We start from the raw sequence: 16,013 nt of genomic DNA, 5'->3' as shown, positions 1-16,013 counted from the left end.
ACCCTCTGTGTGAAAAAATTGCCCTTCTGGACACTTTTGTATCTCTCCCCTCTCACCTTAAACCTATGCCCTCTAGTTTTAGACTCCCCTACCTTTGGGAAAAGATATTGACTATCTACTTTGTCTATGCCCTTCATTATTTTTTAGACCTCGAGAAGATCACCCCTCAGCCTCCTATGCTCCAGAGAAAAAAGTCCCAGTCGATTCAGCCTCTCCTTATAACTCAATCCGTCAAGTCCCGGTAGCATCCTAGTAAATCTTTTCTGCACTCTTTCTAGTTTAATAATATCCTTTCTATAATAGGGTGACCAGAACTGTACACAGTATTCCAAGTGTGGCCTTACCAATGTCTTGTACAACTTCAACAAGACGTCCCAACTCCTGTATTCAATGTTCTGACCAATGAAACCAAGCATGCTGAATGCCTTCTTCACCACTCTGTCCACCTGTGACTCCACTTTCAAGGAGCTATGAACATGTACCCCTAGATCTCTTTGTTCTGTAACTCTCCCCAACGCCCTACCATTAACTGAGTAAGTCCTGCCCTGGTTCAATCTACCAAAATGCATCACCTCGCATTTGTCTAAATTAAACTCCATCTGCCATTCGTCAGCCCACTGGCCCAATTGATCAAGATCCCGTTGCAATCGGAGATAACTTTCTTCGCTGTCCACTATGCCACCAATCTTGGTGTCATCTGCAAATTACTAACCATGCCCCCCTATATTCTCATCCAAATCATTAATATAAATGATAAAATACTCTTACATGGTATGCAACCAATAGCTTACCAATTATGTCACGGTTAAAAAGGTCTGTATATGCTATCATATGCTCTGGGGCTTGGGGTTATAGAGCATGCACTTCTGGATCAAGTTGAATGAGCCCCAATGCAATGTTATCCCAAAGTTCGAGTAGTAGCTTTGCATTCTGATATGAATCTTGAAATTTTTAGGGGAGGCGATGGCCTAGTGGTATTATCGCTAGACTATTAATCCAGAAACTCAGCTAATGTTCTGGGAACCAGGTTCAAATCCCGCTACGACAGGTGGTAGAATTTGAATTCAATAAAAAATATCTGGAATTCAGAATCTACTGATGACCATGAAACCATTGTCGATTGTCGGAAAAACCCATCTGGTTCACTAATGTCCCTTGGGGGAGGAAATCTGCCGTCCTTACCCAGTCTGGCCTACATGTGACTCCAGAGCCACAACAATGTGGTTGACTCTCAACTGCCCTCCAAGGGCAACTAGGAATGAGCAAAAATGCTGGCCAGCCAGCGACGCCCATGTCCCACGAATGAATTTCCCTGTGTGCGGTGGAGAGTTGCAACAACTTTGGTGTGAATTGTCTGTCTGCCATAAACTACGAGGTGTATCTGGGTGCTGGAATCAGTTGCTGCACACTGGTCTATTTCCCATAACCTTTGACTGAATAGTATGTTACCTTTCAGTGTCGGTGTTGACTTTAAGTCTGGAGTTACTGCTAATTATTTTGAGGCTGGTGAAGATTTCACCCTTTTCTGTGATTGTGTCGACATTCTTGCAATAGAGAGTTGTTGGAGGCTCTATAGCTTTACTGTTTTAGTTGAATTCCAATTCATTCACTTTACTGACGTTTCTACCCCATGAAGGTCAAACCACTGCCATGTTGCTGGTGGCAGAGGAGGTTTGCTATCGCCTGGATCTGCAGCACTTAGTGAAGTGATTACATTTTCTGCATTTGTTGCATCTTTTACCATATGTAAAACAAACTGTTCTGTTTGTTGGGTGCTGGCCGCTGCAATTGGACAAGGGCCGATAATGTTTGGGCTTGGGGGTGTTGTAACTGAGGGGCACTATGGTACCACAAAGGTACACTGGGAATCAACCCTACCCCCCCGTGAAAGTCCCCAGGTATGGATTACCTGGAAATGGTTCTGAGTGTCTTATAGTAAGTTATCCAGGAAAAGTTAGATGAATTAAAATCACTTCCAACTCCTGGGTAACAATGGTACTGACCCCACCCCCTGACCATCCCATAGGACGTCCGACCATCTGACCCCCCCCCCTCCCCCCCACTGACCACTCACCCAGCTGACCATGCAAGGGGGATGGGGGGACCCTCCCCGTTGATACAGCAGCGCCAGTATCAACCTCCATCATAATATGTTGTCCACTTAACTTCAGAATTACCCAGAATCTGGGTGATTCATCCTGTATGGATAAGACAATTAGTTCGAGCTCTTCATCGTATTTCTGGACATTCATTTTTTCGCAGTCAAAGTTCCGTTCTTCCATGTTGTAAATTCTTTTTGTAGAATGCAACTTGTTCTTCTTCTTGAAGATACCCAGATTCGTCTTCTGAATATTCTTCTCAAGGGAAGCTGGTCGAGCCCAATAAGCTTTTGCTATGTGACCCATGCTGCCATAAGTCTTGCATTGACTATCCTTGCTCCAACATTCACTCACTGAATGGCCCATTTTGGCATATCTGTGATATGCTTGTTGCTGTTTTGACTTCTTATGGGTAGCTCCCAACTTGTGGATCTTCATTCCTGCACCAAAGCCTCTTTTGCAGCCCGTTTTATTGACGCTGCGATTTCTACTGCTGTCTTTAAAGTCAAAGCATGTCTAGGAAGCAATCGTCTTTAGATAGTCTCATTTTGGGGACCACAAACTAGACGCTATCGAAGAGTATATTCTAATGTCTCACCAAACTCACAATGTTATGCCAGCCTTTTTAAGGTTGCCACAGACTGAGCAATACTTTCACCTTCCACTTGACTCCTTCGGCAGAACCTGAACCGTTCCGTGATGATCAGTGGCTTTGGAGAGCAGTGCTCTTCCAGGATCTTTGCCAAGTCATCATAAGTTTTGGTTCCTGACTTTGCTGGATGAACCAAGGTCTGGAGCAAATTGTAGGCTTTACTTATTGAACTGAGAAAAACTGGTACGAGCAATTCGTTTGCAATTTTATTCGCTTGTATAAAGTACTGAAAACGTTCGGCATTGGAACTCCATGATTTATTTTCTTCATTGAAAGGGCCTGTTGTAAAGTGAAAGGTGGGTAAATGTACCCTGACTAATCTTGACCAGTTTGCAGTAACCCTTTTTAACTCAGGTGTGTTACACAGTGAAATAGACAAAGGGGACAAGAGTCAGGCGAAGCTCCAACACAACTTTAATGAACACTTTATCAAGAAAAAACGAAATTCAGTCTCTTCACAGGACTGTTCAGTAAACAGTCTTGAATCTCTAAGTAAACAGTCTCAAATCTAGCGATGTACTTCTGACACGCACTTGCGAGGATTTGCTACACCCTATCCACAGGTCCCTATCACTATATTTGAACTATTTGTCTGAAAAGGCTGGTAATAACCATTCAACAAGGCTGGGACAGGCTGTTCCTCAGTCTTTGAGCATTGGCTGATATTTCAGGTTCTACAGTTGTCGATTTAGACTTCCCCTCTCATCTAGGGCTGGTTCTGGTCTTCGAGTTGTCTCACCGAGGTGATCTTCTAGGTCTGGTCAGCCTGATGATGGTTGCCACGAGGTACATGGAGCTGGAGATGTGATGTTACTCGGCTGCCAAAGGTGCTCTTTGGTGACACCGTTAAAGAAGGTGCAAAAAACAGAGAAGGTTGGGGTTCCAGGTTGCTCCTTTTATCCCACTCTTCATGCCCTTCTCAAAGATTCTGTGGCCTGTGTCTGATGCTATCATCGGGCGGGGGCAAGAGGATCCAAAGAGTTGACTACCTTCCCTATTTGGAGGTTGCAGAACATGGTTTTGGACCTTCAACTATCAAATGCTGTCCTTGTCACATTATGCCTGAGGCCTCCTACGAGCTGGGTGTCACCAAGTTTGCGTAGTGTTCTTCTAACAAAGCAAGTCCACTGGAGATGTAAACAGTGATTTGTTCTGAAACAATGTAGCTGTTGGCACATGGCCAGGCAGATCCAGGCCTGCCTAGTTTTGACTGGAAGTTGATTGCCCAAGGCCTGACTGCATGCAAACTGTCTGTTCCAGCTTTGCAGATTGCAAATTGCAGAGTGTGGCTGGGTTTAAACTTGGCTTCCACGTTTTGAGTTTTTGTCCATGAAAGAAATATCAATATTTCTGTAACAATCCTGGAGGTCATGGGTCACCTGAGCACAGGCCTATGGATCCTAATTGAACCGCCATTTCTCTTGCAGGCACTAGCTGAGACTGCTCAGTCTATATATTTTTACTGTCTTTCAAGTACCTCCCTTTTTACCCTGAAGACTGGTAACTTGATTTTTTTTTCAAATGACTCCAGTTGTACAGCAAAGTGTCCACTTCTTTTCAAATTTGCCAGATACTGTCTGCAATCTTGCCCATCTTTGATTGTGTGAAAAACACTATTTTAAAACCACAGCTTTTTCTTGTGTTCCTGCACTGGCTCTTCAATCTTTAATCCTGTTGTTGCTTCTCCCCAGCCTTCTAATATTTGATGTGTCAGGATCCACGATGATTTCTTTCCTCTACTTAGGATCTTTTCTCAATGTTCCTGATGAAACAAAATCCCGATTCATTGCAAATTTTATTTCTGTAATGCCCTAACTATCTTAGGGGTTTGTGGGTTTTACACAAACAGAAAAGATGTGGTTTGCACGCGGAGATTCAAACTAACAACTTGCCTCTACAGAATACGAACGTGAAGTAAAACAGCAGCCTCTGCAAACACCCTAATGACATCACCATCAAATCATGTTATCAGCTCTTTTACATTCATGCAGCTCTCTTAAATACATAACAGTATGCCTCATGGGTCACTCGGGTAAGTAACAGTGACTCTTGTGCTCAACAGTTGAATAATTTGTATAACAACTGTTGCTCTTTTTGGGGGAGTCACTGAATGGCAGTGCTTTTGAACTGACCCTGACATGAATCTTGACCTAAGCTAAGTAGTGCTCAATTAGCCATTATTCTTTAAAGAAAATTTTTGACTGGACATTGTTGCGATGGAACATCTTAGGAGTGGATAAGTACCTGGATAAGTAGTAAACTAAAGCCACATTAATGTGGCTTTAGTTTACTACTTAGCCAGGTTTATGGAAGATGACTTAAAACATCACTTATTTCATGAAATTGCAGGCACTGATTGCAGTGGGAACCTTTCTTTGATTAAAGTGGCTGGTTAATACCCCCATAGTTTCGTGTGTGTTGGTCATAAAATTTTTGGAACTAGTTTATTTCTAGCTAACTAACTGCAGTGAGCTTTGTAACGAAGGTGTGGAATTTTGATAATTCTTTCTGGATGTTCTAACTCATATATTGAATATCCACATGTTCATTGTGCGGAATTTTCCTTCATGACATTGTGCAAATTAGCAGCAGAAAGTAAAGAGTCATTTGGGCAGTAAGGCTAAGCGCAGCCCAAATGCTCAACCTCAGTCTCCATTCCATAGAACATAGAACATAGAACATAGAACATTACAGCGCAGAACAGGCCCTTCGGCCCACGATGTTGCACCGACCAGTTAAAAAAAAAAACTGTGACCCTCCAACCTAAACCAATTTCTTTTCGTCCATGAACCTATCTACGGATCTCTTAAACGCCCCCAAACTAGGCGCATTTACTACTGATGCTGGCAGGGCATTCCAATCCCTCACCACCCTCTGGGTAAAGAACCTACCCCTGACATCGGTTCTATAACTACCCATGTTCCTGTGAGGACTGTCCTGGATTGCTCCTTACTTGCCTTTCTGTGGAACATAAATATTGGCATAGACCAGTTGCTCTGAATGACTTGTGCTATCAATTCCATGTAATGTGGGTCTTTGTCTGCACTGCGTTCTACTAGGCAGTTACTGTATCAATCCTTTGGTTATTTCTGCCCCTTTAAATGCTCAGTTATTTTGATGATGCAGAATCACTGGGAATTGCAGCAGTGATGTGGAGATGCCGGCGTTGGACTGGGGTGAACACAGTAAGAAGTTTAACAACACCAGGTTAAAGTCCAACAGGTTTATTTGGTAGCAAATGCCACTAGCTTTTGGAGTGCTCCCCCTTCGTCAGGTGGAGTGGAGAAATGCTCACAAACAGGGCATACAGAGACACAAACTCAATTTACAGAATAATGATTGGAATGCAGTCTTTACAGATAATCAAGTCTTAAAGGTACAAACAATGTGGGTGGAGAAAGCATTAAGCACAGGTTAAAGAGATGTATATTGTCTCCAGACAGGACAGCCAGTGAGATTCTGCAAGTCCAGGCAAGCTGTGGGGGGTTACAGATAGTGTGACATGAACCCAAGATCCCAGTTGAGGCCGTCCTCATGTGTGCGGAACCTGGCTATCAGTTTCTGCTCAGCGACTCTGCGCTGTCGTGTGTCGTGAATGCCGCCCTGGAGAATGCTTACGCGAACCAGGAGCACTCCTTGTCACAATGGATGTCTCGGCACTCTACACCAGGATCCCCCACGATGATGGCATTGCTGCAACTGCCTCAGTGCTCAGCGCTGACAACTGCCAGTTTCCAGATGCAATTTTACAACTCATCCGCTTCATCCTGGACCACAATGTCTTCATTTTCAACAACCAGTTCTTCATCCAGACACACGGAACAGCCATGGGGACCACATTCGCACCTCAATATGCCAACATCTTCATGCACAGGTTCGAACAAGACTTCTTCACCGCACAGGACCTTCAACCGATGCGATACACTAGATACATCGATGACATTTTCTTCCGTTGGACTCATGGTGAACAATCACTGAAACAACTATATGATGACATCAACAAGTTCCATCCCACCATCGGCGGCACGGTATCACAGTGGTTAGCACTGCTGCTTCACAGCTCCAGGGACCTGGGTTCGATTCCCGGCTTGGGTCACTGTCTGTATGGAGTTTGCACATTCTCCTCGTGTCTGCGTGGGTTTCCTCCGGGTGCTCCGGTTTCCTCCCACAGTCCAAAGATGTGCGGGTTAGGTTGATTGGCCATGCTAAAATTGCCCTTAGTGTCCTGGGATGTGTAGATTAGAGGGATTAGTGGGTAAAATATGTAGGGATATGGGGGTAGGGTCTGGGTGGGATTGTGGTCGGTGCAGACTCGATGGGCCGAATGGCCTCTTTCTGTACTGTAGGGTTTCTATGATTTCTATGATCAGACTCACCATGGACTACTCTCCGGAATTGGTTGCGTTCTTGGACACACGCATCTCCATTAAGGATGGTCACCTCAGCACCTCACTATACCGCAAGCCCACGGATAACCTCACGATGCTCCACTTCTCCAGCTTCCACCCTAAACACGTTAAAGAAGCCATCCCCTGCGGACAAGCCCTCCGTATACACAGGATCTGCTCGGATGAGGAGGATCGCAACAGACACCACCAGACGCTGAAAGATGCCCTCATAAGAACAGGATATGGCGCTCGACTCATCGATCGATAGTTGCGACGCGCCACAGCGGAAAAACCGCACCGACCTCCTCAGAAGACAAACACGGGACACGGTGGACAGAGTACCCTTCGTCGTCCAGTACTTCCCCGGAGCGGAGAAGCTACGGCATCTCCTCCGGAGCCTTCAACATGTCATTGATGAAGACTAACATCTCGCCAAGGCCATCCCCACACCCCCACTTCTTGCCTTCAAACAACCGCACAACCTCAAACAGACCATTGTCCGCAGCAAACTACCCAGCCTTCAGGAGAACAGTGACCATGACACCACACAACCCTGCCACAGCAACCTCTGCAAGACGTGCCGGATCATCGACACAGATGCCATCATCTCATGTGAGAACACCAACCAGCAGGTACACGGTACATATTCTTACAACTCGGCCAACGTTGTCTACCTGATACGCTGCAGGAAAGGATGTCCCGAGGCATGGTACATTGGGGAAACCATGCAGACGCTATGACAACGGATGAATGAACACCGCTCGACAATCACCAGGCAAGACTGTTCTCTTCCTGTTGGGGAGCACTTCAGCGGTCACGGGCATTCGGCCTCTGATCTCCGGGTAAGCGTTCTCCAAGGTGGCCTTCATGACACACGACAACGCAGAGTCGCTGAGCAGAAACTGATAGCCAAGTTCCGCACACATGAGGACGGCCTCAACTGGGATCTTGGGTTCATGTCACACTATCTGTAACCCCCACAGCTTGCCTGGACTTGCAGAATCTCACTGGCTGTCCTGTTTGGAGACAATACACATCTCTTTAACCTGTGCTTAATGCTCTCTCCACTCACATTGTTTGTACCTTTAAGACTTGATTATCTGTAAAGACTGCATTCCAATCATTATTCTGTAAATTGAGTTTGTGTCTCTGTATGCCCTGTTTGTGTCTCTGTATGCCCTGTTTGTGAGCATTTCCCCACTCCACCTGACGAAGGGGCTGTGCTCCGAAAGCTAGTGGCATTTGCTACCAAATAAACCTGTTGGACTTTAACCTGGTGTTGTTAAACTTCTTACTGAATTTGCAGCAGGGCATTAATGTAGCACCATCAGAGAGATGAATGTAAGTCTCACCTCACTGGAACTTTCCTGGAGGATCCAGCAAAGATCTGATTTAAAAATTAAACGTTGTGTTCTCATCATCACAGAGGTTATTTATTTTTTTGTTACTCGGTTTCTATATGTCGGAAGCGGGCAGTGGAGTGTGTGGGAAGCAGAGTGTGAGCTATAAGGGCTTTGGCTCACAGGGCTTCAGGGGACAGGGCGAGCAGGGCTGAGTTTAATTCATTTTTGCTGTTTCTACCTGGTACTGGCAAGGTATCGAGAGGGGATGGGTGTGCAGGCAGTGCTATGTTCTTCTTGCACTATGTTTGAGGTGAGGGACTCCGTCAGTGTCCCTGCTGATTACACCTGTGGGAAGTGCACCCATCTGCAGCTCCTCCAAAACCGTGTTAGGGAACTGGAGCTGGAGTTGGATGAACTTAGGATCATTAGGGACACAGAGGTGGACATGGACAGAAGCTTTAGGGATACAGTTACTCCGAGGAATGAAAATAGATGGGTGAAGGTGAGAGGGGCTGGGAGGAAGCAGTCAGTGCAGGGATCCCCTGTGGTCGTTCCCCTTAGCAACAAGTATTCCGCTTTGGATACGGTTGAGGGGGACGACGTACCAGTGGTGAGCCGCAGTGAGAGAATCTCCAGCACTGTGTCCGTCTCTGTGGCTCGGGAGGGTAAGGGGGAGAGCGGGAGGGCAATAGTTATTGGGGACTCGTTAGTTAGAGGGATAGATAGGAGGTTCTGTGGCAGCAAAAGAGACTCGAGGATGGTATGTTGCCTACCGGATGCCAGGGTCCGTGACGTCTCGGACCGTGTTTTCCGGATTCTTAAGGGGGAGGGGAAACAGTCACAAGTCGTGGTACACATTGGTACCAACGACATATGTAAGAGAAGGGACGGGGATTTAAAACAGGAATTTCGGGAGCTGGGCTGGAAGCTGAGAGCCAAGACAAAACATGTGGTCATCTCTGGTACGTTACCGGTGCCACGTGATAGCGAGTTGAGGAACAGGGAGAGAGTGCAGTTAAACATGTGGTTGCAGGGATGGTGTAGGAGGGAGGGTTTCAGATACGTGGATAATTGGAACACATTCTGGGGAAGGTGGGACCTGTACAAACAGGACGGGGTGCACCTGAACCAGAGGGGCACCAATATCCTGGGAGGGAAATTTGCTACGGCTCTTCAGGGGGGTTTAAACTAATTTGTCAGGGGAGTGGGAAAAGGAGTTGTAGTCCAGAAGTCAGTGTTGAGGGTGGTGAGGTATTGGGGAAGGTATCAGGGTCAAGGGTGGGTACCGGTAGACAGGAAGGTGGGTTGAAGTGTGTCTACTTCAATGCAAGGAGCATCTGGAACAAGGTAGATGAACTTGGGGTGTGGTTTGGTACTTGGGACTACGATGTTGTGGCCATTACGGAGACGTGGGTAGAACAAGGACAGGAATGGTTGTTGGACGTTCCGGGGTATAGATGTTTCACTAAGTGTAGGGAAGCTGGTCAAAGAGGTGGAGGAGTGGCATTGTTAATCAAGGATAGTTTAACGGCTGCGGAAAGGCACTTCGAGGGGGATCTGCACACTGAGGTAATATGGGCTGAGGTTAGAAATAGGAAAGGAGCGGTCACATTGTTAGGAGTTTACTATAGGCCCCCAAATAGTAATAGAGATGTGGAGGAAGAAATTGCTAAGCAGATTATGGATATGTGTGGGGGTCACAGGGTAGTTGTCATGGGGGACTTTAACTTTCCAAATATTGATTGGAACCTTTGTAGGTCAAATAGTTCGGATGGGGCAGTTTATGTGCAGTGTGTGCAGGAGGGTTTCCTGACACAATATGTGGATAGGCCGACGAGGTGAGGCCACATTGGATTTGGTACTGGGAAATGAACCGGGCCAAGTGTTAGATTTGGTTGTGGGAGAGCACTTTGGAGATAGTGACCACAATTCGGTGTCTTTTGTTATTGCAATGGAGAGGGATAGGGCCGTACGGCAGGGCAAGGTTTACAATTGGGGGAGAGGTAATTATGATGCGATTAGGCAAGAATTAGGGGGCATAAGATGGGAACAGAAACTGTCAGGGAAAGGAACTAATGAAAAGTGGAACTTTTTCAAGGAACAAATACTGGGTGTCCTTGATAGGTATGTCCCTGTCAGGCAGGGAGGAAATGGCCGAGTGAGGGAACCATGGTTCACGAAAGAGGTGGAATGTCTTGTGAAAAGGAAGAGGGAAGCTTATGTAGGGATGAGGAAACGAGGTTCAGATGGCTCGATTGAGGGTTACAAGTTAGCAAGGAATGAGCTGAAAAAGGGGCTTAGGAGAGCTAGGAGGGGACATGAGAAGTCCTTGGCGGGTCGGATCAAGGAAAACCCCAAGGCTCTTATGTGAGGAATACAAGAATGACCAGGGTGAGGTTAGGGCCGGTCAAGGACAGTAGTGGGAACTTGTGTATGGAGTCAGTAGAGATAGGCGAGGTGATGAATGAATACTTTTCTTCAGTGTTCACCAAGGAGAGGGGCCATGTTTTTGAGAAAGAGAAGGTGTTACTGGCTAATAGGCTGGAGGAAATAGATGTTCGGAGGGGGGATGTCCTGGCAGTTTTGAATAAACTGAAGGTCGATAAGTCCCCTGGGCCTGATGAAATATATCCTAGGATTCTTTGGGAGGCAAGGGATGAGATTGCAGAGCCTTTGGCTTTGATCTTTGGGTCCTCACTGTCCACGGGGATGGTGCCAGAGGATTGGAGAGTGGCGAATGTTGTTCCTCTGTTTAAGAAAGGGAATAGAAATGACCCTGGTAATTATAGACCGGTTAGTCTCACTTCGGTGGTTGGTAAATTGATGGAAAAGGTCCTTAGGGATGGGATTTACGACCATTTAGAAAGATGCGGATTAATCCGGGATAGTCAGCACGGATTCGTGAAGGGCAAGTCGTGCCTCACAAATTTGATTGAATTTTTTGAGGAGGTAACTAAGTGTGCTGATGAAGGTAGGGCAGTTGATGTCATATACATGGATTTTAGTAAGGCGTTTGATAAGGTCCCCCATGGTCGGCTTATGATGAAAGTAAGGAGGTGTGGGATAGAGGGAAAGTTGGCCGATTGGATAGGTAACTGGCTATCTGATCGAAGACAGAGGGTGGTGGTGGATGGAAAATTTTCGGACTGGAGGCAGGTTGCTAGCGGAGTGCCACAGGGATCAGTGCTTGGTCCTCTGCTCTTTGTGATTTTTATTAATGACTTAGAGGAGGGGGCTGAAGGGTGGATCAGTAAATTTGCTGATGACACCAAGATTGGTGGAGTAGTGGATGAGGTGGAGGGCTGTTGTAGGCTGCAAAGAGACATAGATAGGATGCAAAGCTAGGCTGAAAAATGGCAGATGGAGTTTAACCCTGATAAATGTGAGGTGATTCATTTTGGTAGGACTAATTTAAATGTGGATTACAGGGTCAAAGGTAGGGTTCTGAAGACTGTGGAGGAACAGAGAGATCTTGGGGTCCATATCCACAGATCTCTAAAGGTTGCCACTCAAGTGGATAGAGCTGTGAAGAAGGCCTATAGTGTGTTAGCTTTTATTAACAGGGGGTTGGAGTTTAAGAGCCGTGGGGTTATGCTGCAACTGTACAGGACGTTGGTGAGACCACATTTGGAATATTGTGTGCAGTTCTGGTCACCTCACTATAAGAAGCATGTGGAAGCGGTGGAAAGAGTGCAGAGGAGAGTTACCAGGATGTTGCCTGGTTTGGAGGGTAGGTCTTATGAGGAAAGGTTGAGGGAGCTAGGGCTGTTCTCTCTGGAGCGGAGGAGGCTGAGGGGAGACTTAATAGAGGTTTATAAAATGATGAAGGGGATAGATCGAGTGAACGTTCAAAGACTATTTCCTCGGGTGGATGGAGCTATTACAAGGGGGCATAACTATAGGGTTCGTGGTGGGAGATATAGGAAGGATATCAGAGGTAGGTTCTTTAAGCAGAGAGTGGTTGGGGTGTGGAATGGACTGCCTGCAGTGATAGTGGAGTCAGACACTTTAGGAATATTTAAGCGGTTATTGGATAGGCACATGGAGCACACCAGGATGATAGGGAGTGGGATAGCTTGATCTTGGTTTCAGATAAAGCTCGGCACAACATCGTGGGCCGAAGGGCCTGCTCTGTGCTGTACTGTTCTATATTCTATGTATTTTTTATAGACCATTTGTACTCTTTTCAGAAGCATTTACTTTTGAATTAAATATAAAAAATATAAAGCCGTACTTACATGACTGCGTGGAACTGGAAAAAATTGTTGTTGTCGTTTTTTTGAGGGGTACAGCAAAAGTATAACCGGCAGTTTAATGGAGGGAGCTCGTTTATGAGTGGCAGCTTTAAAAGCCAATTGGTGATATTGCACAGTGATTACTCCGGTTTCTTCTGCATCTGAAATGCTGATGCAGCAAGTTGTTCCTCCGGAGAGCCCATGCAGTGAGAGAGGAGCTGCATCCCTACACTTTACCTGGCAAATACATCAGCTCATCAGCCTGAGTAGATCTCTGTATTCTCCTGCAATGCTTAACTACAAGCAGGAAGCACCGCTCACTGCAAGCAAAAACCAATGAAAAGACTGCAGTAAATGGAGCTGCAGGAACCCATCCAAAGGCTGCTGGGATGTTAAACACATTATTGCTGATGACTCCCTGATCTTTTCTCCTTTACAGAGAGATGCAGACACGTTACCTCGGCTCCAAAGGTTCTTCCTCAGCTTTAACAACATATCCAGGTAAGAGCTACATTTTTCTACTCATTAAAAGCACCCGTTACCCTCCAAGGCATAAGTTTTCACTTTGTTAAAGTACAGAAGCCTTTCTTATGAGCAGGTAAAGAATATCTTCACAAACGTTTTTGTATTTCACCTTGGTGCATTTCAATCACTGTGTAATATTACAGTTAATTTAAGATAATATTGATTAAAGCTAATGATTTTCTATAATTTGCTTGACTTTATTTTGGCTCATTACTGGCTTGCATACTAAGCACCAATTTTAATTGCTTGGGTAAATTTAAGTCAGAGCATGTTCACTGCAGCAATTTATCAGTGACTCAGTGAAGGGCATTCAGAAACTAGGAATTGTGCAGCAACAGACAAATGCTCATATTCTGTTACACAAATGCAGATTTTAGTTCACAGGTTTAAGGATTATTTACTATCAATATTAAACTTACTGCCTTTGCACAGTGTGTTTATTTGTTATGAAATGATCATTGATTAAATTGTGCTGCAGTTAGGCATTTTTTATCCATTTTTGTAACTTGTAGGATGTGGCTAATAACATACAAAATTTATTACTAACCGTCACTGAACTTGGCTGTGAGTATGTTACAAAGCAGTGAGCTATAACAGGAACGTCTTTGTAGAAACAAAAGTTTTTTTTAAATTCTGAATGTTCTAAATAACCTAATTAAGTTTTAAATGTGTGCACTGATATTAATCTGCAATTACGTAATATCTGAAGTTACCTTTATTTATTGTTTGTCTCACATGAAGGTCATGTGTTCAACCAGCAATAAATTTGCCCATTTATGGGACTGTTTGGATAGAACCCCTTGATTGGCATCTATATTTTAGACCTGATCAAGGGCAACCATCTTTCTTTTTTGTCATTAGCACCATTAGCAGTCACATTATTGAGAATTTTATTCCATAATGCATGATTTCACTGAGATTCAAGTGAGTAGGAGAAAAAAAATGAAGGACATCAGAAATTGTAGTTGAATAATATGGAAATTTGGTGTTAAAAGGTTGTCTATTGTTGGAGGCAGGAAACACAGAGGAAGGTGAGGCATTCTATAGACTTGATCCTTGATAATAAACAATGATGCAATGAGTATTCATTTTAGCATAATTAAAGTATAAGGTGCGAGAAAAGCATGAAGGATAGGGTATTTTGTGCTGAGGAGAAAAAGCGAGGAACGACACTGACTATAGTTGTATTGTTAAAATAGATAAAGAAAGCTAGTGACAGGAAAGGGATATGAAGAGGATGTGAGTGCATAGATGCTCCATGTGCTGAGGATTTACAAGAAGAAGACACGAGTTGGAATTGGGGAATGTGGAAGTGTAGATGAGGGTATCCTGGATAAAATATCCGCTCCAGAAAGCAAAGAGGAGAAGGTAGTGGAATATGTGCTTGGTGTTATATGTAACATACAAGTGCAAGTGGATGATCATGATCTGGTAAAGCACAGTTTGGTGGGGTAGAAGATGAGATTAAAGAGAACCATGTTGTGAGAGATGGTATGTGCAATGTTGAAGTCAGAAGGATAGAGATAGCGAGAAGTAATTTTGTGAAGGTGATGGATGTGTTAACAACTAGAAAACTCAAGCTCGTAAGCTTGAGCTCGAAAAAGCTCATAAAATGCTACATTCTAACCACTTTTTGTATGTCTCAGAAACCAGCATGATAAGTAAAGCTCGGTGGAAGAAATTGTGGTTGCTATGACATATACTAAAAATTCCATATTCAAATTATTAAAAATGTTGAATTAGAAATCTAATGAAGACTCCATGAAACCATTGTTGATTGTTGTAAAAACCCATCTGGTTCAATAATGTCCTCTAGGGAAGGAAATCAGCCATTCTTGCCTGGTCTGGCCTACAGATCCTAATAACCTGGCGGGAGATTTGCTGGAGCCACTTGGGAGAGTTTAAACTAGTTTGGAAGGTGGGACCCAAAGCAGGAGGGAGACAGAAGAGAAGGTTAAGAACAGCACAGAAGTTAAAGAGAGCACATTAAATAGTAAAGGCAGTGTCAGTCATCCTCGTACTAAACCGAGCAGGCAAAACCAAGACAGAGAGCAAGGGAAGTCCAAATTAAACTGCATTTATTTCAGTGCAAGAGACCTGACGGGCAAGGCAGAATAACTCAGGGCATGGATGGGTACGCGGGACTGGGATATTATAGCAATTACTGAAACATGACCAAGGGAGGGACAGGACTGGCAGCTCAATGTTCCAGGGTACAGATGCCATACGAAAGATAGAACAGGAGGTAAGAGAGGAGGGGGAGTTACACTTTTGATTAAGAAAAGCATCATGGCAGTACTGAGAGGGGATATATCCGAGGGTTTGGCCACTGAGTTTATATGGGTAGAACTGAGAAATAAGAAGGGGGAAATCACTTTGATAGGGTTGTACTATAGGCCCCCAAATAGTCAGCGGGAAATTGAGGAGCAAATATCTTAAGGAGATTACAGATAGCTCCAAGAAAAATAGGGTGGTAATAGTAGGGGATTTTAACTTTCCCAACATTGACTGGGACAGCCATAGTATTAGAGGGTTGGATGGAGAGAAATTTGTTGAGTGTATTCAGGAGGAATTTCTCATTCAGTATGTGGATGGCCCAACTAGAGAGGGGGCAAAACTTGACCTCCTCTTGGGAAATAAGGAAGGGCAGGTGACAGAAGTGTCAGTGAGGGATCACTTTGGGACCAGTGACCATAATTCCATTAGTTTTAAGATAGCTATGGAGAATGATAGGTCTGGCCCAAAAGTTAAAATTCTAAATTGGGGCAAGG

General features: G+C 44.7%; 1 protein-coding gene across 4 annotated transcripts in view; it reads left to right on the top strand.

Annotated features, from left to right (window-relative positions):
- Positions 1-16,013, top strand: part of lrrc49 (leucine rich repeat containing 49) — a 240,418-nt gene that overhangs the window by 108,547 nt on the left and 115,858 nt on the right. For all 4 annotated transcript variants that reach the window (XM_078199863.1, XM_078199861.1, XM_078199862.1 and 1 more), the window contains one exon: positions 13,157-13,218. In XM_078199863.1, the coding sequence (XP_078055989.1) occupies positions 13,157-13,218 (62 nt within the window). The remainder of the gene's footprint in view (positions 1-13,156; positions 13,219-16,013) is intronic.

Source organism: Mustelus asterias, chromosome 29 (assembly GCF_964213995.1).
Source record: "Mustelus asterias chromosome 29, sMusAst1.hap1.1, whole genome shotgun sequence".
Classification (NCBI taxonomy): domain Eukaryota; kingdom Metazoa; phylum Chordata; class Chondrichthyes; order Carcharhiniformes; family Triakidae; genus Mustelus; species Mustelus asterias.
This window is presented reverse-complemented; position numbering and strand designations above follow the sequence as displayed.